Consider the following 22,142-nt stretch of genomic DNA (forward strand, 5'->3'; position numbering starts at 1 on the left):
TCAATCTCACTTTCCTCTCCTAAATCCTCATTCAGTGTGAGGTCTCTATCATCTAACAGCATGTTTGTTACTTCCTCAACATCAAGTTGTTTGGATAAATTGTACATTTTCCTCTCCATTTCAGCAGATAATCTGAAGCAAGAGAAGGAATATGTTAGGGAACTACTGTATATGCCTGAGCAGCACACTTTCTTTTATAAAATCTCCCTTATTTCTATGAAATATCCTCACATTTTGTGCTATACATTCATAAAACAAGCTAAATAAACTATTGTGATGAATAAAAACATAAAATACCAACCTTACTGAATGTGACGTATTCACATACAATGAGCCTGAGAGATCTGTGCAGCTATATCCTCTCCCCTGAAGCTCTGAAATCCAACTGTGATATCAGGTTTCACAGACCTTCAAGAGACAGGAGACTACCTGGAGGGAGGGGGTTTCCTCACAATCTGGTGAGGAAGGAGAAATGAAAGTAAAAGAGAAGCGCCTGTCAGATCAGTTGTATGTGACGGAGGGTTAAAATGGAAAACCCCTTTAAGGCTACCTTATAGACTTAGTAATAGGGAGAAGTAAATAAAACATTTATTAGCTTATTAGTTTAAAAGTACAATAACTAAACAGTACACAGTAAAACCTTCACTATACACTATGATGAAAATGCTCTGACACCTACAGGAAATGTAAATCAGATATCATAGAGTGACAATAAAAACAAAGTGGTTTGCAAAATTAGGAAGAGAGAAAACATGTGAATATTTTTTAAAAATTAATTTAGCGAAATACAGTAACATTTCAGACAAGGAAAATTTTATGTAAAATTTTGCTGTAAATCTTTACAGGGATGCTCTGCTTTCTTATCTTAATATCTACCATATTTAACTTACCAGTGGAAGGAAGTTCTAGATAAAACACACATGAAAATAAAACATAAAAAAGGGAAAACTTTATTAATTTTTAAATATCATTTTGGAAATCAACATAATAAACATGACAAAAAAGTAAATAATAAGTAAAACATTCACAATAAACTATGATGATAATAATTATGAACGTAACTCAATGATCCATAATGGATTTGTAAAGTTAGAGCGGAAAAAGAAATCAAGCATTGATATTTACTCGTCGCAAAAACTACCAATATTTATACAATACTATAATGAATAAATTGTGACTTATGTATTGAATTGTGACATGTATTTTTTTAATGCTGGGTTTATCTGAATACTACTGTAGATTCAGATTGATCATTGCAAGGTTACTCTATGGAAGCTTGACACATATTTATCATGTACTTATTGTACGTGTTTATTATTATTTTTGTCAAGTAGTATGCTATGTCATCAATGTGTTATATATTTACATACATATTACCTGTAGATGACAAAGAATAATACCAAGCTTCAAAATATCCTCTGAAGTTCTCATTAACAAATTCCAATGTCATGACATTGGATGATGAGTAAAACCTCTGACTTGTCGGATGGCAAATCTTCCCAAGGACAACTGAGTTCCAAGGATGTCCATCATATATTTTCACATAGGCAGAATCACAAGTACCATTAGGATTTTGCATGCTGTTCAGTAAGAAAATAAAATTCCCATTTAATGATAAAATATATAATTAAATATACAGTATGAGGAATCCTAAAAAGTTGTAAGGGCTAGAATGGTATGAGGGAGACAAAGGATGGTGTCGAGAAAGGAAAAGTTAAAGCACACATAGACAATACTTACTATACATAACTGAAGTAAAGCTCAATTTGGCCATATGGGACTTCAATTGTCCAAGTACACAAATTTGAAGACGAACGATACCAATCACTGTATATATATCCTGAAGGTTGAGTCAGTCTATCCCCACATGGATGTACTAGAGTAATGGGAGATAAATATAATTTAATTTTATTTAAAAAACTGTTTCTACTGTAGAGTAGAGTAATTTGTAATATATATATATATATATATATATATATATATATATATATATATATATCTTATTATATAGATAATGCTGGATGCCTCCTTCTGTACGAAGCCTGGATGGACGGTGCCTGCACAGTGTGGTGCCGAAGTCAGTGCATGTACATACCGCACTACAACACCATTTTATTGAACACACTGTGTATGTGAATTTGCAGACAGTGTTTTCAACAAAATATCTATTTAAATGCATTTTTATTGTTGATTCAGAGTATGTGCACACATTAAATATTTGTTGCAGTTATATCTGCATCAAAAAATGTGTCTTTTGGTTAGAAAAATGCACATTTTCTGTGAATGTTTATTTAATCAACAGCCTTGTTCTAGTAAGAAAAATGCACTAGAAATTAAGCAATCAACCCCATCAATATTTTTTTCAGACCCTTTTATCAAATTTTTGAAAAAGCCACTTTGGAAAGTATGAGATTCAACTGCAGACCAATCATATATCAAGATTCTAGGAAAATATCTCTCTATCATTATCTCACAATATATAGTGGCATATAAAAGTCCTGAAGTTAAAGATGACATATTGCATTTGTATTTTAGGCAGAAAAAAATAATATACTGTACATAAATAATATATATATATATATATATATATATATATAGATAGATAGATAGATAGATAGATAGATAGATAGATAGATAATCTTTTACATTTTAAAAATTACAAAAAGGATAATGGGCAGATGCAAAAGTTTGGGTACCCTGCCTGGTTAGTACCTAGTAGCACCCCTTTTTCAAAGTATCAAAGCTTGTAAACACTTTTCGTAGCCAGCCAAAAGACTTTCAATTCTTGTTTGTAGGATTTTCAACCATTCTTCCTTGGAAAATTCTAAGCAGTTCTGTGAGATTCCTGGGTTGTCTTGCATGCACTGCTATTTTGAGATCAAACAGATTTCCGGTAAAGGGGACAGCGAAGGCCACTGTAAAACCTCCAGTTTGTGCCTTTGGAGCTAGTCTATTATGCATTTTGATGGTTGTTTAGGATTATCATTATCCATTTGTAGAAGCCATCCACTTTTCAACTTCAGCTTTTTTACGGAAATGCTATGTTTGCATCAAGAATTTGTTGAAATTTCACTGAATCCATTCTCCCTTCTAACCGTGAAAAGTTGCCCCTGCTATGGACTGCACCACAACCCCACAACATGATGGACTAACCCCCCATGATTAATATTTGGTGACATGTTCTTTTTATGAAATTCTGTGCCCTTTTTTCCCCACATATACCTTTGATCATCTCTTTTTCCCACAACCGCATCCAAGACTTCTCCCGTGCTTCCCCCATACTCTGGAACTCCCTACCCCAAAACATCAGACTCTCGCCTACCATAGAAACCTTCAAAAAGAACCTAAAGACTCCCCTCTTCCGACAAGCCTACAGCCTGCAGTGATCCTGAAGTTACTGAACCGCCGCACAACCTGCCCTACCCTCTCCTAGTGTTTCATCACCCATCCCCTGCAGACTGTGAGCCCTCGCTGGCAGGATCCTAGCTACTTATGTACCCGTGTACCTTGTTATCTGCTCATGTTTAATGTATTTGTCTTTATTTTCCCCGTATTCACATGTAAAGCGCCATGGAATAAATGGCGCTATAAAAATGTATAATAATAATAATAATAATTGTGGCCACAGTTCTATTTTAACCTTGGTTAAAACATGACTTGCTTCCAAAATGCATCAGGCTTGTTTAGGTGTTCTTTTGCATACTTTTGATGTTGAATTTTACGGTGACGACACAGGAGAGGTTTTCTTCTGATGACCCTTCCATGAAGGCCATATTTGTGCAGGTGTCTCTGAGCAGTAGAACAATGTATCACGACTCCAGAGTCTGCTAAATCTTTCTGGAAGTCTTTAACAGTCAGTCTAAATTACATTTTGAACAGAGGAAAACTTGAAAATGCTTTGCTCTCTTCTTATAGCCTTCTACTGCTTTGTGGGCCTCCACCATTTTCATTTTCAGAGTGCTAGGCAGTTTGGTTCCATTCACCAAACATTTAGATGTTCACCGAACATGTTCGCAGGACAGTTCAATGAACGTACACGAACCCCTTTAAATTCAATGGAAGGCCAAACCAAACGTATACACAACACTTTAAGGGATGACAAAAAGCTTCCCAAACAGTTAAAATTAGGGGAAATTTCAATGAGGACCTGGAGGTTAAGAGAGTGGTTTACGCCTTCTTTACTGGAAGCCCTGATGCCTCATGCAGCAGCTCCATTTTTGATATAGTACTATTGGTAGAAGAATGTAAGGAAAGTAACACAGGTAGTTGACTGATCAATTGACCCACAATAGAACCTTTGATAATGGCACAGAATCAGTCAGCCATGGGCCATGCATGAGGTATCAGTGTCTGGAACAGCATTTACAGCTTTGAATTTAAGTTTCTATGAGAACCTGGAGAGTAAGGAAGTAAAGTATGCCTTATTAGCTGAGAGCCCTGATACCTCATGCAACATCTCCATTTTATTTCCAGCTACACTCAGATGGCACAAACATCAGTTTCATACAGTACTATTGGTAGAAAAAAGTAAGGAAAGTAACACAGGTAGTTGACTGATCAATTTATCCACAGTAGATCCTTTTATATTGACTCAGAAGCAGTCAGCCATTTATCATGCATGAGGTATAAGCTTTAAATTACCGTTTCAATAAGGACCTGCTGGTTAAGGGAGCTGTGTAAGCCTTCTTGCCTGGGTGCCCTGATACCTCATGCAACACCTCCAAATTTATTTTTTCCAGCCAAACTCAGATGGCACAAACATCAGTTTCTATTGGTAGAAAAATGGAAGGAAAATAACACAGGTAGTTGACTGAAAGTAAATGCGGGTCTGCCTGTCAGGGAGCCCTACTTACACAGGCAACCCACCAGATGGAGAGCCAACTTGGAGACTCCACAGTTAAAAAAAATGATTGTCACACACCACTAAAGTGTCATCAATTTCCACAGAGTAGAAACAGTAAAATAAGCCTCTGACTGTTAGGTATCGAGTTCCCGCCGCTGCACAGGGGGAATATCGAACCACCTCTGCTGCGGTCTCCCGGAGACGGAGGCGATGACCCCATACATTCAGGATAATCTGGCAAGAGGATTCATTAAGAAGTCAGTGTCACCTGCAGGGGTGGGGTTCTTCTTCATGCAGAAGAAGAATGGAGAACTACGTCCATGCATAGATTACAGGGGTCTTAACACCATCACCGTTAAGAACAAATACCCTCTGCCTCTGATATCAGAGCTATTCGATAGGTTGCGGGGAGCGAGGGTATATACTAAGCTTGATCTGCGGGGTGCTTACAATCTGACTCACATTCGTGAGAGGGACGAATGGAAGACGGCCTTTAACAACTGGGAAAGTCACTATGAATACCTGGTGATGCCCTTCGGGCTCTGTAATGCTCCTGCCGTTTTCCAAGACTTTGTGAATTATATCTTCCGGGATATGCTCACCACCTCGGTCGTACTCTATCTGGATGATATTCTCATCTACTCTCTAGATATAGACTCCCACCGGAGAGATGTTTGCAAAGTCTTCGACCTCTTACGGGCAAACTCCCTCTACGCCAAGTTGGAGAAGTGTGTGTTTGAGCAGGAGTCCTTGCCTTTCCTTGGTTATATCATCTCTGCCCAGGGTTTGGCTATGGATCCTGCCAAGCTACAGGCTGTAATGGACTGGCAGGAATCCCATTCTCTTAAAGCGGTGCAGCGCTTTATGGGGTTCATTAATTATTATCGCCAGTTCATTCCTCACTTCTCAACTTTGGTAGCTCCCTTGGTTGCCCTCACCAAGAAGGGAGCAAATCCCAAATTGTTGTCGGAGGAGGTGTCCAAGGCCTTTCTCTCTATTAAGTCACAATTTGCTAGCACTCCCATTTTACATCGCCCCGATGTTGATAAACCATTTATCATGGAGGTGGATGCCTCTTCCGTCGGTGCTGGAGCAGTCCTCTTCCAGAAGGATGCTCAAGGTCGGAAGCATCCTTGCTTCTTCGTCTCCAAGACCTTCACACCAGCAGAGAGGAACTATTCCATTGGGGACAGGGAGTTGCTAGTCATGAAGTTGGCTTTCTCAGAGTAAAGACACCTCCTGGAGGGGGCTCGCTTTCCCTTCCAAGTTTACACCGACCACAAAAATTTGGTGTATACACAGACTGCCCAGCGGCTAAATTCTCGACAGGCTAGATGGTCCTTGTTCTTCTCCCGATTCCATTTCACCCTCCATTTTCTTTCTGGGGAGAAGAACATTTGTGCCGACGCTCTCTCCTGCTCCGTAGTGTCATCAGAGGAGGAGCCTCGGCTTATTGTCCCTTCAGAGAGCCTGAGGACCGTGGCCCCAGTTTTGCTAGAGTCTGTGCCACCAGGAAAGACTTTTGTGCCATCTAATATGCGACCAGAGGTTCTATCTTGGGCTCACTCATCCAGGGTGGGTGGACACTTTGGGACCAAAAGGACATCTGAGCTTCTGGCAAGGATGTACTGGTGGCCACATATTGCCCATGATGTCGGAGACTATGTTCGGGCGTGTGTCTCCTGCGCCAAAAAATAACTCTCCCCGACAATGGCCTGCTGGGCTACTTTACCCCTGCCAGTGGTGGACAGGCCCTGGGAAATGGTTAGGATGGACTTCGTAGTGGGCTTACCCAAGTCCCGTAGCTGCACCATTGTTTGGGTAGTCACCAACCATTTTTCCAAAATGGTGCACTTGGTGCCCCTTCCACAGCAACCTTCTGCATGGGCCTTGGCAGCGTTGTTTATTAAGCACGTTTTCTGCCTACATGGTATGCCAGACAAAATTGTCAGTGAACAGGGTCCCCAGTTTGCGTCTTGGTTCTGGAGAGAGCTTTGTCGTCTTCTCAGCATCAAGCTGAATCTCTCTTCAGCATACCATCCTGAGACAAATGGATTGGTAGAGAGAGCCAACCAGACCCTGGTCACATACCTGCACCATTTTGTCTCAGCCAGGCAGGATAACTGGGCATCCTTGCTACCGTAGGCAGAGTTTGCACTGAACAACGCCATAGCCAACACCACTGGGCAGACCCCATTCCTCCTTAATTATGGCCAGCATCCGCGGGTTCCTGTGCCCATGCCCGTGTCTTCCACCGACTTCAGGGTGGCAGACTGAGCTTTGGAGGCATGTGACATTTGGTACCACATACAGGATGCCATCGAGGCCTCCAAGGAGAGAATGAGGGTCTCCGCCGATGCACATCGGCACCACACTCTGACCTTTGCTCCTGGCAATTTAGTGTGGCTCTCCGCCCGTGACATCAGGCTGTGAGTTGAGTCCACTAAGTTTGCACCTCGCTGCTTGGTTCCCTTCAAGGTCCTGGAACAGGTTAGCCCTGTGGTCTACCATCTGGCCCTCCTAAAGCCCGTTCACATGTTCTGGTTTTCCGAGTCATCTGCCGGGGCACCGGGTTCGTCTACAGACGATTACGAGGTGAACGCCATCATGGGATGTAAGGTAATATGTGGCAAAAAATTCTATTTGATGGATTGGAAGGGTCATGGCCCAGAGGACAGGTCCCGGAAGCCTGCGGAGCTCATTCGGGCTCCGCAGCTCATTGCGGCCTTTGAGCTCAGCGAGGTCCAAGGTCCAAGGAGGGGGGTAATGTTACGTGTCGAGTTCCCGCTGCTGCACAGGGGGAATCTCGAACCACCTCCGCTCCTCTCCCATTCTTCTCCAGCGTCTGGCTCAGGCAGATACTGTGTGCTTGATTACTGATGCCCTTGTAGGCTCAGCCATTGTAACCAGCACTGATCAGCAGGACTAATCTCCTGGGACTAAGCCTTGCTTTTCCTCTACTGAGCATGCCCAAGGGATGACCTATCATTGGAGGTCGGGGGTCACATGCCCAGGTCCTGTAGCATCTCCTATTGGACCACTAGGAAGGTCCCGGAGAGCTTCCTCTATAAAAGTTTTGTGTGGCCACACGACCATGTGCTAGTGTAAACCTTATATTGTGTGTGTGTGGATGCATGCTTGATCTGGTAAAGGCTCCTCAATCATTCCCATTCCTAGTGTTGTTGATTGCTCGCGAATGTTGAAGCTGACAGTGCTATCCTAGACACAAAAGCATGAACCTACTGAGTCAAACCAGCAGTGACCACCAGTGCGGCGCCGTGCGCAATCAGTGCGCTTTCCTAGCTCTAGTTAGGGTGGTTAGTGGTGTCTGCCAGAGCGGCACTGTACGCACTCTGTGCTGTAATCTTTAATCAGTCCTGACAACCGGTCAGTGTAGGGTGGGAACTCCTGCTTGATCTCAGCATCTGACTCAGGGCGTCCTCAGGTGTGTGCTCAAAAGCCACCAGGGTCAGAGCGAGATCAATCACCAGCATAGTGGGGGTGAGTTTCAGGGAGCGTCCATCTGCTGCACCCTGTGACTGCTAACAGAGCACAGCATTTCCTTTGTTTCCCTGCAACTCTATGAAGCAACAGAGCTCGCATCTGTTCATACCGGGTGACGGAACCCGTGTTTATTCTGGTGTAGTACCGCCGTATAGTGCCGCCATTACCCAGCAGCAGGTTCCATCTCTGCATGGTGGACCCCGGGCTGCAAATGCACCTTTTACTATCTTTATATTTATTCGGTGCGTTCCGCCAGCCCTAACACTGACACACCTTCTACTACAGGCAAACCAACTTGGAGTCTCCAAATATCATAAAAATATTGTCACACTTCGCTAAAGTGGCATCAATTTCCACACAGAAGAAAAAGTATAAAAAGCCTCTGACACCCCATCCTCTCACAGCAACCCACCATTTGTAGACCCAAATTGAAGTCTCTACATTTCAAAAAATTATTGTCACACACCACTGAAGTGGCATCAATTTCTACAGTGTAGAAACAGTATAATAGGCATCTGACACACCTTCCACTACAGTCAACTGACCAGATGGAGACCCACCTTGGAGTCTCCACATTTCAAAAAATTATTGTCACATACCACTATAGTGGTATACATTTCCACAGAATAGAAACAGAATAAAAAGTCTCTGGCACACCTTCCACTACAGGCAACCCACTAGATGGAGACCCAAGTTCGAGTCTCTACATTTCAGGAAATTGTTTGTAACATCAGCAGAAGTAGAAACAGCAGACACAGAAGCCACGGCAAAGGTGGCACAGACTGCAATAATGCAAGATCAATGCATGACACTAAAAACTACACAATTGCCTAGTCTGCCCAGTCTGCGACTAGGGTGCAAAAGTCATTGGCGATCCATGGCTTCTTCTTTTTAATGAAAGTTAGGCAGTCGGCACTTTCAGGAGATAGCCGGATGTGCTTATCCATCAGGACACCACCAGCAGCACTGCAGACATGTTCTGAGAGAATGCTGGCTGCTGGAGATGACAAAACCTCCAAGGTGTGACAAGCAAGCTCAGGCCACTCTTCCATTTTAAAGAACAAAATACAAAAGGGTCCAACCCACCCCCCTGATGGCATTGATATTGAGCTCCAAATATTCCTGCACCACCCTCTCTAGTCATTCAAGACTTGTCAGACTTGTACACTGCTGGTGCATTGGGCTGGTCTAAAAAATATGTGAAACAACTCACAGAAATTGCTTATGCCACTTACACTGCTGAGGTAATATTTTTACAAAGACGCCTTGACGTTCCCAGAGTTGGACATGTAGAACTGCGATGCACACTGCGTGTTTCACTGCTGTCTTGAGGAAAATCACTCTTATGATTGTCTACAAGTGTTTTTCAATACTCCAGCATGAGCGCATCCCTTTCTAGGGGGAAGCATCTGGCTAAATTTACTCTTGTACCATGAATCTAACAGAGTAGCAAACCAGTGATCAGCACTATTTCCAACCGTAGGAATGTGAGCATCATGTTGAAGAAAGAAGGCGCTCATGTGTCAGGCGCTTCCATGAGGTCCAATTCCATGGTGTATTGGATAAAACTCAAGGTTGCTGCCTCCATCCCCTCTAGCCAACCACGGACAACAGAGAAGGGATAATCATCCTCTTTATCTCATGACTGTTGCACGTCCATCACCTCTTCCTCCTCCATTTGTTCCTTGGCTCCTGCATCTTTACTAACAGTTTGTCTGGTACCATGTGCCCTTCTAAATTACTGTATGCCACCCACCCATGGCACCCCCCTGAGCGAAGACAGTCCGGGAATTTGAAATATTGTTATACCTTCAGCATCCTCCTTTGCTTCCACCTCTTCCTCTGGGCAGCACGGTGGCTCAGTGGTTAGCAGTGCAGCCTTGCAGCACTGGAGTCCTTGGTTCAAATCCCACTTTGGACACCATCTGCATTGAGTTTGTATGTTCTCCCCGCGTTTGCGTGGGTTTCCTCCAGGTACTCCGGTTTCCTCCCACATTCCATAGACATACTGATAGGGAATTTAGATTGTGAGCCCCAACGGGGACAGTGATAATAATGTGCATAAGGGCCTGTCTGGTCATGTACTGCCTTGTCTACTACGTTGTTAACAGAATCTGTGTTCTCAAGACACCCATACTGTTAACCCTTACCCCAGCAGGCCACAGGTATCATTATAAATATTGGTCTTGTAGTAAATCTTGCTCCATCCAGGGTAATGTTAGTAATATTTCCCCATCTGGTGCTTGGAAACAGGGGGCAACATGGGCCTTTCTGATTGCAAATGCCAGGGCTAAATTTCAGTCCCAGTCCATACCTGATAATGTGTAAGAATAGGGGTAACCAAGGGCAGATAGTGTCTATAACCTAGCATCTGGGAAAATTGTAACAATAGTACATTACAAGAGTGATATCTGTATAAGAATATTCCCAGTAGACCTAACTCTGTCCTAATAATGGATCCAGACAGTTATCTTAAGCATATATAGAAAGGGGGGAAAAGGAAATAAATCCAAAACGATAACTTTATGTCATGAATAAAATTGCTTTATTATAAAGTGTAAGGCAAGGGGACAGTGATGACAACAGAGTCATCCAACAGTATTAAAAACAAATAGTGCATACGAGACACCAGGACACTGCCTACTGATCCATAGTAACAAATTAGTGCACCACACTAGTGCAACAAATCAGGATAACCTGGTCAATATGGGGCAAAATAAGATGTCATATCAGATTAAGGTGCTCACCAGTCGCAATGTAATCGACCATAGTCTTAAACACACCATATAGTATCACAGTACCACCATAAGCTATATAAAGCGATAGTAAATATAAATACATCACCCCAAAGTGAGACCGATCCAGAATCAGCGCAGCGCCTCGGTGTCCGCCCCATATTGACCAGGTTATCCTGATTTGTTGCACTAGTGTGGTGCACTAATTTGTTACTATGGATCAGTAGGCAGTGTCCTGGTGTCTCGTATGCACTATTTGTTTTTAATACTGTTGGATGACTCTGTTGTCATCACTGTCCCCTTGCCTTACACTTTATAATAAAGCAATTTTATTCATGACATAAAGTTATCGTTTTGGATTTATTTCCTTTTCCCCCCTTTCTATACCTGATAATGTGTGCAAACTGTAAAGCGTTGTGGAATATTTTGGCGCTATATAAAATAAAGATTATTATTATTATAACACCACCTCCTCACGCAGACTATTCAAATTGTGCTGCAGCATGTTGATGACCAGAATAGAGATGCTGATGATGGAATCATCAGCATTAACCATCTTAGTTGCCATTTCAAAACTGTGCAGAAGGGGGAAGAGGTCCTTCCTCTGTGCCCACTCCACAAATGTGATTTGCACCTAACATTGTTGGCCCAGTCTATGTAAAAAGACATACTGCACCAGGGCTCATTTATGCTGCCACAGTTGCTGCAACATGTGAAGAATGTAGTTCCACCCTGTCAGAACATCGCAAATGAAATGGTTAACTGGTAGGCCAAAAGACCTCTGTAGCAATGTAAGTCGATGACTTATGAGGTGCGATCGTCAGAAGTGAGCACACGGCGACCTTCCTTTCTACAGTAGCGCATCCAGGCACAGATAGTGGTGTTGAAATTGATACGAGAAAGTCATTGTGGAAAATAAGTAAAAAAAATTCCCATCAGACAATGCTAGCGGCATGGGGAAAGCATCCTTGTACAACCAAGGAAGAGATGCTAAGAAAACACACAGCAGCGGCATGGGCACATTGCCAAAAGCTTGGGCCAATTTCATGACATGCTCCCAGCATCGATTGTCTAATGACTGGGTATTTTTGACAATGGAGGGAAAACTTTTTAAAGATTATCAAGCAATACCTGGCAGAACAAACCAGCATACACTTTTATTCCTCTATGACCTTCAAATGTTGGGTCTCAAAGATGGAATCTTGTCATAAGCTATTCCTCTCTGCCTTGAAGGTGCTGTGCTGCCTTGCCACTAGTGTCTTGTCTGAGCGAGCTTTCAGTGCTGCCAGGGGCTCATAACAGAAAGGTACTTTCACCTGTCAGCAGAGAATGTAGACAGATGCACTCCACCTGGTGCCTTCAAGAATGTATGGATGTCCCTCCTTATAATTTTTTCCTGGCTTTGCACATTGTGCAAAATATGAGTGCAGAAGTACATCAATAACACTTTGTTAACTTTTCTATGAGGCACTCCAGTTGTTGCATTTAAAGGTGAATGGATGACCCTCCTTATAATTTTTTTGGTTTTGCACTGTGTGCAGAGCCTTTATGAGTGTAAGAGTACCGCAACTACACTTTGCTCACAATCTTTGAATGAGGCACTACAGTTGGTGCCTTCAAGAGTGTATGGATAAACCAGCTTGTAATTTTTGGCAGGCTTTGCACTTAGTGCATAGCCTTTATGGCCTTTATGAGTCTGGGAGTACCACTACATGACAATTTGATCAAACAGTGTATTATGCCCTCCTTTATGTCTAATACAGGGTGTATCTGAGTCCCTCTTCCATCTAATTTTTGGCTGTGCTGAGGGAAACAATGGCCAAATGGATAGAGGAACTTTTAAACTAGGATCTGGTGGGAGGGAGGGTAGTTATGTATATAAGGGATAGAGTGGACAGAGAGGATGAGACAGTAGAGGTCAATGAGGAGTTAGGGGGCAGGGTGTCACGGGGCTACCCACGACAGGGAGGTTCCAGAGAACCACAGCGCTCTGGGCCTCATTCACACACAGTGAACAGAAGCTCTTCTCCTGTATTCTGACCTGGCTGCTTTGTGCCAGCATTGCAGGAGTTAACCTTATTGCTGAGTTCCTGAGAGCTGGGTCTCTCAGATGAAGTGGATTTTGTAATCTCATCCTCTATATAGACCCAGCCCTGACTACAGCTATTGTCAGTGATCAGTTCAGCTGCCTGGCTTGGAGTGTGAAGGAGCGTAGTATTGGAGCTTGGAGGTTTATTTACAGAGATTGGTGTCTGCTGTTTTGGTTGCATGTTAAACCTGTTTTCCATTCCTAGTATTTTCCTTCTCTTACCTTCTCTGTGTTTCCTCTGTGGTTGTGTGAGCATTTGGTGAGTTTGAGACTTTTAGTTACCTTGTCTGTATACCCTGTTAGTTGTTGTATTTATACACTGGTGCAGTGTGTCCCTTGGGGGGAGAGGGGGCCACTGATAGGGCCTGCACAGGAGACAGGGATACGCTGGCGGCTCAGGCCTCCTAACCATCATAGGTACCCCTGAGATAAGGGAAAGCCAGGGCCCCATTATAGTGGCAGGGACAGGTGCGGGTCCCAGTACGCCGTCCTGCCCCTTTATCGCCATTAACGGCGTGACACAGGGCTTGGGCATGCAAAGAAAGTAGGTAGGCAGGTGAGTAGAAGTAATAAATATGGTAAACGCATTAAAGGTATGCTGGAAAATAAAAGAAGTCTTGCAAACAACATGAATAATGTCATATGGCGTCTTTTTGTGGGACATGATTTTTTTATCACTTTCTATTCCAATTTTTGGGAGGCAGAATGAACAAAAATCATCAATAACAAATATGTGTACTTTTATTGTTTAGATTTTTTTCATAAACATATTTATTCATGAATACAATATATTTGTTTTTTTATTATCAGAATTTGTTATATTTTTATATGTCTTTTAAAACTTTTTTAAACTTTTTTTTTTACATTTTTTACTTTGTCCCAATATGGGACTTTCATCTTTTGCAGTCTGATCGCTTGTATAGTATACTAGCTGTACTACCTGGCTTCGCCCTGGTTAATAACTGCTGTTAGCAAAAGAGAATGTGTTAACAAAAATATATTCATGTCTGCATGCCTCGCTTCCCTCTCTTCAGAAAGTTAATTGGCCCTTGAGGAAGCAGCTCTTGTTCTCTTTTCTGCAAGCTTCGCTTCCCTCTGCTCAGAAAGTTCATTGGCTCTTGAGGAAGAAGCTGCTATTCTCATGTGTGTCAGCCTTGTTTCTCGGTCTTCACATTTTTTATTGGCCCATAATGAAGCTTTTCTTTTCTCATCACCTGACATTCGTGCCATGGAATTCCTTTTTTTATGAGGCATTATTGTGGTAAAAATGGTCTGTAACTAGCAGTTTCTATATCCTCTCACATAGAGGTAATGTGACTGACATCAGCCTTTCCACCAACACACCCTAACTGACACTGTATTACCTCACACAAGCTTTGTTTTACTGAGAATGTCCTTTGTTGCCTATATTAACCAATCAGAGCTCAGATTAATTAACTGTAGAAAAATAGAAACTGAGCTGTGATTGGTTGCTATTGGCAGCCTGATAAATCCCCAGCCAACAGGAAGCCCTCCTCCCTGGCAGTATATATTAGCTCACACATACACATAATAGACAGATCATGTGACTGACAGCTGCCGTATTTCCTATATGGTACAGTTGTTGCTCTTGTAATTTGTCTGCTTATTAAGCAGATTTTTATTTTTGAAGGATAATACCAGACTTGTGTGTGTTTTAGGGCGAGTTTCATGTGTCAAGTTGTGTGTGTTGAGTTGCGTGTGGCGACATGCATATAGCAACTTTTGTGAGATGAGTTTTTTGTGGTGACATGCGTGTAGCAAATTTTTGTGTGTTGAGTTGCATGTGACAGGTTAGTGTAGGAAGTTGTGTGCAGTAAGTTTTGCGCATGGCGAGTTTTGCGCGTGGCGAGTTTTATGTGTGGTGCGTTTTGAGTATGTGCAAGTTTCGTGTGAGGCAACTTTTGCATGTGTTGCAACTTTTGTTCATGTAGCAAATTTTCTGTGTGGCGAGTTTTCCATGAGGTGACTTTTGCACGTGTGGCGAGTTTGGCGTGAGCCTAGTTTTGCATGTGGCGAGTTTTGTATGTGGTGAATTTTGCGCGTGGCGAGTTTTGAGTGATGACTTTTGTGTTTCAATTTTTATGTGGCGAGATTGGTGTATGTGTGGTGAAATGTTTGCTGAGGGTGGTATATGTGTTCAAGCATGTGGTAGTGTGTGGCGCATTTTGTGTGTTCATATCCCCGTGTGTGGTGAGTATCCCATATGTCAGGGCCCCACCTTAGCAACTGTACGGTATATACTGTTTGGCGCCATCGCTCTCATTCTTTAAGTCCCCGTTGTTCACATCTGGCAGCTGTCAATTTGTCTCCAACACTTTTCCTTTCACTTTTTCCCATTATGTAGATAGGGGCAAAATTGTTTGGTGAATTGGAATGTGCGGGGTTAAAATTTCGCCTCACAACATAGCCTATGAAGCTCTCGGGGTCCAGATGCGTGACTGTGCAAAATTTTGTGGCTGTAGCTGCGACAGTGCAGATGCCAATCCCGGACATAGACACATACACACATACATACATACATATACGTACACACACACACATTCAGCTTTATATATTAGAAGGATGCAGCAGCATCCATATGTTATGCAAGCTGTCAGCGCTACACTGACAAAGTTTCTGATTATGCTTTGAGCATGATCAAGCAACTTTGCTAGCTCTGGTGAGCCAGATGTGGTCATGACAACATCGGATCACCATGGCAACTATCGGGACCCCGCGATGATGTTGGGGGGTCTCTGATCTAAAGTCAGAGGGGCTTTCTTCCCTCTGCCTGCTCCCAAAATGCTGTGATCGACTTCGATCACAGCATTTAGGGGGTTAAAGTGCTGGGAGCAGTGCGGGACCACTCCTGGCACTGAGTGACGGGTGTCAGCTGTCAAAATCAGCTGACACACGGCGGTGATCGTGCACACACAGCCTCTGTGCACACAAAATCACTTGGATGTATCTATATGTCCCAGGCCAATAAGTACCAGGTTACAGGGATGTATGGATACATCTCGGTTGGTAAAGTGGTTAACAGAGGGCACACTTTTTACGTGATCGCCGTTATTCAATGATGATTAGGCACTGGAAAATTGGCCCTGATCGTGTTCAACAGGGTCTCTGCTACCCCCAGTAGCTGACACCCCAGAGAATAGGTATATGCTATAGGCTTTTTCCCAATCGCTGTTTTAAAATGGCAATAAGGGATTAAGGTCCCTTATTGGCTGCCATTTTAATGCGTATCGGGGATTGTTAAGAGGTTAATACTTTTTTCAGCAGTCTAGCAACCTGTATATATATATATATATATATATATAACATCCCCTATATAACCAAAACTAATGAGATTTCACTATATTGTACATGGAGTCAAAAAGTATGCATTAAAACATAAATCTGTACTGTTATGAATAAGCATTCTGTACTTACTTGTTGTCTGTGCATCTGTAAGGACAAAAATCAAAGTTAGTTTACTTGTCACATGAGATAATCAAGTTGTATGTCTCATAACAGTTGGAATTTTATAATCATAAAAGTAATTCAAGTAGTAACGTTTCTCCTTGCGGAGAGTGACATGATAAGCATGCCGAGATGAGGAGACTTAAAGCCGCCATGCTCCTCTGGGAAATATGCAAATAGTCTCTTCAGAGAGCAAGAGGACTAGAACTCTGGTGCCACCTATTGGAAGTAGCAATCCTAAAAGTCAATGTCGACCCTTTATCGAGCCTTGTCACATGACTTAGGATAAAAGCCAAACCAGAATCTCAGTTTGCGAACACTGTGTTTCAGGGTACTGCCCCTCGTCAGTGCAAAGTGTGAGATCTGGTTTGGTTGTGTGAGAGGTGTCTGACCGTGATCCAAGTAGTAACATTTCTCCTTGCAGAGAGTGACATGATAAGCATGCCGAGATCAGGAGACTTAAAGCCGCAATGCTCCTCTGGGAAATATGCAAATTGTCTCTTCAGAGAGGAAGAGGACTAGAACTCTAGTGCCACCAATCGGAAGTAACAATCCTAACAGTCAATGTCAACCCTTTAATGAGCCTTGTCACATGCATATATTTAAACATTTTGAAATATTAAAGGGCCACTGTCACCCCCTCCAGCCGTTATAAACTAAAAGAGCCACATTGTGCAGCAGTAATGCTGCATTCTAACAAAGTGGCTCTTTTAGTTTTTGGTGCATTTATTCCCAAAATAAAGTGTTTTATAACTTCTCCAAAATACCTGTCTTTAGACAGGGAGGCAGGTCTTAACCCCCCTGCTTGAAATGCCACACTGCCGTCACTCAAATCTTTAGGGGCGCCGCCCCCCTGCGCTGTTTTCCCATTAAATCCGGTGCCTGCGCTGATTAGTACTGGCTGGTGCAGGTGCAGTGAGCTCGGCCGTCTGACGTCACATCCAGTCTTGCAGACTGCGCCTGCCCCAGCCAGTACTACACAGCACAGGCGCCGGATTTCATGGGAAAACAGTGCGGAGGGGGCGGCGCCCGGCATTCCTGAAGATTTGAGTGACGGCAGTGTGGCATTTCAAGCAGGGGGGTTAAGACCTGACTCCCTGTCTAAAGACAGGTATTTTGGAGACGTTATAAAACACTTTATTTTGGGAATAACTGCACCAAGAACTAAAAGAGCCACCTTGTTAGAATGCAGCATTACTGCTGCACAAGGTGGCTCTTTTAGTTTATAACGGCTGGAGGGGGTGACAGAGGCCCTTTAAATACTTATATTTGACCACAGTAGTAGGGGTCCCTCCTTAAAAAAAACATGAAAACCTTGTATAATAACTGGAGTTTTCAGGTCAAATAGTGAAAGGTTCATCTTTGTTAATGAATAATAAATCACTTTAAGGAGAATAAAAATATTATATTTATTAAATCATACTAAAAACATGTCATCATATCATAAGAAGTTCCAGAAACGTCCACACAGTAAGCAAGCCACAGGAGGACTGAGAATACAGGACTGATAGGATGCACATATTATTATTATTACTATTATTATTATTATTATTTATTTATATAGCACCATTAATTCCATGGTGCTGTACATGAGAAAGGGGTTACATACAGAGTTAGAGATAACGTTTACAGTAAACAAGTTTACAGTGACAGACTGGTACAGAGGGGAGAGGACCCTGTCCTTGCGGACTTACATTCTATGGGAATGTAGTACATAGAAAGGGAATCTAGATAACATGAGTAGCCATCCCATATATACAAACAAAAACCTTAAATATCATAAATATGAATTGCAAGGTCATTAGTATATTTGGACCTGATCATGAATAAAATATCCTTCAGGTGCAAGTGCATAAATATGTTATCATATGATATCATATTAGTATAGGAAAAAAGCATCATTCATGACCCCTCAAATGAACATATTTCAAAATTATAAAGACAAATGAATATAAGAAATGATGCGTAACTCATACAAGTCTCCAGGTACCCACTCTCTGATGCATGTTTTGCAAATAGCTTCTTCAAGCTTCTTCAGGATGCAACTCTTCCAATTAGTCATTTGACAGTTTCCTAACACCCTATTCGGGCTAATGTGCAATTTGGCACTCTTTTCATTATTTTTAATTACTTATATTGTTTTCTTCGTCTACTTGGCTGAACTTTGGATGAATAGGTGCAGGGCATTTCTTTACATACTTTATTTACCTTTTTATTCTGATTGGATATTTTGTTTCCTTTGGTTATACTATGGTAAATTTTTACTCACACTAGTGCTATATTTTACCACAACTACAACCCATGTGTATTCTATGGTATTAATGTTTTCTCTTACCTGGTGGAATAAGCTTCTGCATTGACACACTCCTTTTAACTGTTTTTATTGTGTTTGTTAATCAATTAAGATTTACCTATGTGGTCTGAAAACTCCTGTTACTATTTTGAAATATTAGTAGACTATAAGAATAGTTTCAGGATATGAAAGTAGTCTTTTCTCACCTGTAACAGAAGGAAGGTTCAAGGTCAGATGCGCAACAATAAGTATGATCATCAAGGTCTTCATGTTGACTAATGAATAAATGAGTACATTACACTGCTTATATGTATCGGAAATGGTTGTGACATTTTATCATAATCCATTAATCAATGAGGAAACTGGCAAAGTGTAGTGACGTTATTAAGAGCTATAAGTTTTCTTATCTGGCATTGAAGTTAATGAGCTGTCAACATCTTTATCTTTTGGCATTGAAGGTTCTATTGAATTATTGTTAGGTTGTTTTCAGTTTTATGCAAGCACCAGGTGTCATGGAGTTACCATGACAAAGACGTGCCAGAAGACCGCAGCGTCTGATGGCTCCTGCTTCGCCGCTGAGAAGAAGCACTTCTCTGATGTATTAAATGTGTTTGTTTTCTTTCAGCAGGATAGGGTTTAATTGGCCATGTGGAAATCCCTACATTCATACATTCAGCTGAGCTCCATTAGCCACTCCTGTCTCCTATAAAAGCAAGGTCTTCTGGTCAGACCGTTGTCTGAGTTAGCACTTGCTAGATAGACCTGGAGAGTGAGGAGCTGGTGTCAGGAGAGCTGGAGGAGTTTATTTTGTGACTGTTGTTTGGTTCATACGCTTGAAAATTCCTCATCCTTACCTGCCTTATTTTCTTCCCCTGTCCTTCACACCCTGGTGAATACCTCTGTTATTTGTGAGAGTATATTTGTGTGAGTGGAATTTTCTTTTACCATTGTCTTTGTTCCCCTATCTGTCGGGTTGGTGTACTGCGTTACACGGTAGCGTCTTTCTTCCCCAGGTGGGGAAAGAGGACAGATGCAGGGCTGCAGCTAGGAGACAAGGCAAGGTTTGAGGTCAGCATCCTCACCATCTGAGGTATCCTGGGGAACAGGGTAATCTAGGATGCCCCCTAGTGCTAGAGCCAGGAAAGGTGCCCTGGTCCCAGTTTATTTGCCAGTCCTATTGTGACATTAACTTAGACCGAAAGCCTTTTTCGGATCCATGATGGATCGTATCACAGAGCTGACAGGGCAGTTGCAGCAGCTCAGTTTGGAGGTGGCAGATTTCCTCACAGTGGTTTCACAGCACCTTGTTATATCTGGTGTGGTGATCTCGCCCTCCAGGCAAACTGTTGTGGCGTCCAAGGTCTCACTGCCAGGCAGGTTCTCTGGTGGGTGGGACAAGTTTGTTGTTGAGGCCTGTTAACTTTATTTTTGGCTGCATCCGGTATCCTCAGGTACAGATGAGCAACAGGGGGGGATTGTTATCTCACTCCTGCAGGGGGACCCGCAAGCATGGGCATTTTACTCCCATATGACTCACAGTTACTCCAGACAGTAGAGGGCTTCTTTCAGGCTTTCAGCTTGGTGTATAATAATAATAATAATTTTATTTATATAGCGCCAACATATTCCGCAGCGCTTTACAAATTATAGAGGGGACTTGTACAGACAATAGACATTACAGCATAACAGAAATCACAGTTCAAAATAGATACCAAGAGGAATGAGAGCCCTGCTCGCAAGCTTACAAAACTATGAGGAAAAGGGGAGACACGAGAGGTGGAAATCGTGTATGATCGTGTCTCTGTGCCAACTTCAGCTAGGAGACCGTCTGGCAGAGAAATACTGCTCCGAGTTCTGGCGGTGGGCCACTGACAGTAGGTAGAATGACCCGGCCCTCTGTAGTGAGTTCTACAAGGGTCTCTCTGTGAGAGTAAAGGATGTGTTAGCCTTCCTTTAGGCAGCCATGTCTTTGGCAGTCCGGGTTGATCACCGTCTTCACCAGAGACATAGGGAGACACCTCTGGGGGCAGGAGAACCAAGTTTGAGCATGATCAGTATTCCACTGTGGAACCCATGCAGGTGGGTGCGGCATCCCAACATAGCAAACATGCATTAATCCGGCGTAAGGGGGCAGTGTATTTCTGCTGTGGCAAGAAGGGTCATTTCGTGAGCACAAGTCCTATCCGTCACTTGTTTAAAAAACCACCAGAAAACTAGCGGGTGTGGGTTGCGGAGAGGTTGGCAACACGGGTGTACTAATAACCTCGGTGGGAAAGACTCATTTTTCCCTTCCAGCTATTTTATACGTGGGTGAAAATAAGGTGGACGTTTCCGCCTTCTTGTATTTCCTTTAAGTAGAGGGCTTTTCGGTCTCTTTCGTCCCGCTACATTTAGCCCAACTTGGGTCTCTCCCTAAGGTGGCTAGCATATATGTATCGCTTGCTCACCGAGCCCCACTCCATACAGCCAACCAATTCCAGCCCTGTGCTGATGAGGGCCTAAAGCCCGAAACACGTGTCCACAGGTAGGAATTGGTTGGCTGTGTAAATTTAGAAACTAATCCACAGCATTGCACGCTTGGCGGTTCCAAGCGCTGTGGATTAGACCGGGGTGGAAAGAGATGATTTGCATAGCTCCGCCTACTGCAAAGGATTCTGGGTAAACCTGCTATTCTTTGTATTATGCTGCTTGCAAGTACTTTCCGTTTCAGGAAAGCATCCACTATGTATTTCCTTTAAGTAGAGGGCTTTTCGGTCTCTTTCGTCCCGCTACATTTAGCCCAACTTGGGTCTCTCCCTAAGGTGGCTAGCATATATGTTCCGCCTTCTTGGACAGTGGGGCGGGGTTTACTTTGGTTGATGCTAGGTTTGTTCGGGACCAAGGCCTTGTCTCACATACCTTGTCCAGACTGATACCCATTATAGCTATCGATTTCGGCATTTCACGCAGGTGGTCCGTGACTGACAGCTACAGGTCGGGGCCATATACTCTGAGATTTTAAACTGCTATGTGCTTGAGGACCTACCCTCACCTGTGGTACTGAGAGTTCCTTGGCTCGCTCTGCACAATCCGGTAATTGATTGGATGATACAGGAAGTGGTAAAGTGGAGTAAATAGTGTCAAGGACACTGTTTGGGTACCCAGTTGGCAAGGGTGGATACCCAGTCTGTTCCTCATTACCTATCAGACTTCAAGGATGTTCTGAGCAAGGGA

At 42.8% G+C, this 22,142-nt stretch overlaps 1 protein-coding gene across 1 annotated transcript in view; it reads right to left on the reverse strand.

The window, feature by feature from the left end:
• The window catches only part of LOC138665856 (scavenger receptor cysteine-rich domain-containing protein DMBT1-like), an 81,746-nt gene extending 62,541 nt beyond the window's left edge, over positions 1 to 19,205 (reverse strand). The window contains exons 1-5 of the mRNA XM_069753760.1: positions 19,136 to 19,205; positions 16,607 to 16,621; positions 1,741 to 1,876; positions 1,378 to 1,580; positions 891 to 905 (exon numbers count right to left, since the gene is read on the reverse strand). Coding sequence (XP_069609861.1) covers positions 891 to 905; positions 1,378 to 1,580; positions 1,741 to 1,876; positions 16,607 to 16,621; positions 19,136 to 19,199 — 433 coding nt within the window. The 5' untranslated portion in view covers positions 19,200 to 19,205. The remainder of the gene's footprint in view (positions 1 to 890; positions 906 to 1,377; positions 1,581 to 1,740; positions 1,877 to 16,606; positions 16,622 to 19,135) is intronic.
• Between the last annotated feature and the right edge of the window lie 2,937 nt (positions 19,206 to 22,142).

The sequence above is a fragment of the Ranitomeya imitator genome, chromosome 2 (genome assembly GCF_032444005.1).
Source record: "Ranitomeya imitator isolate aRanImi1 chromosome 2, aRanImi1.pri, whole genome shotgun sequence".
NCBI classification, from domain to species: domain Eukaryota; kingdom Metazoa; phylum Chordata; class Amphibia; order Anura; family Dendrobatidae; genus Ranitomeya; species Ranitomeya imitator.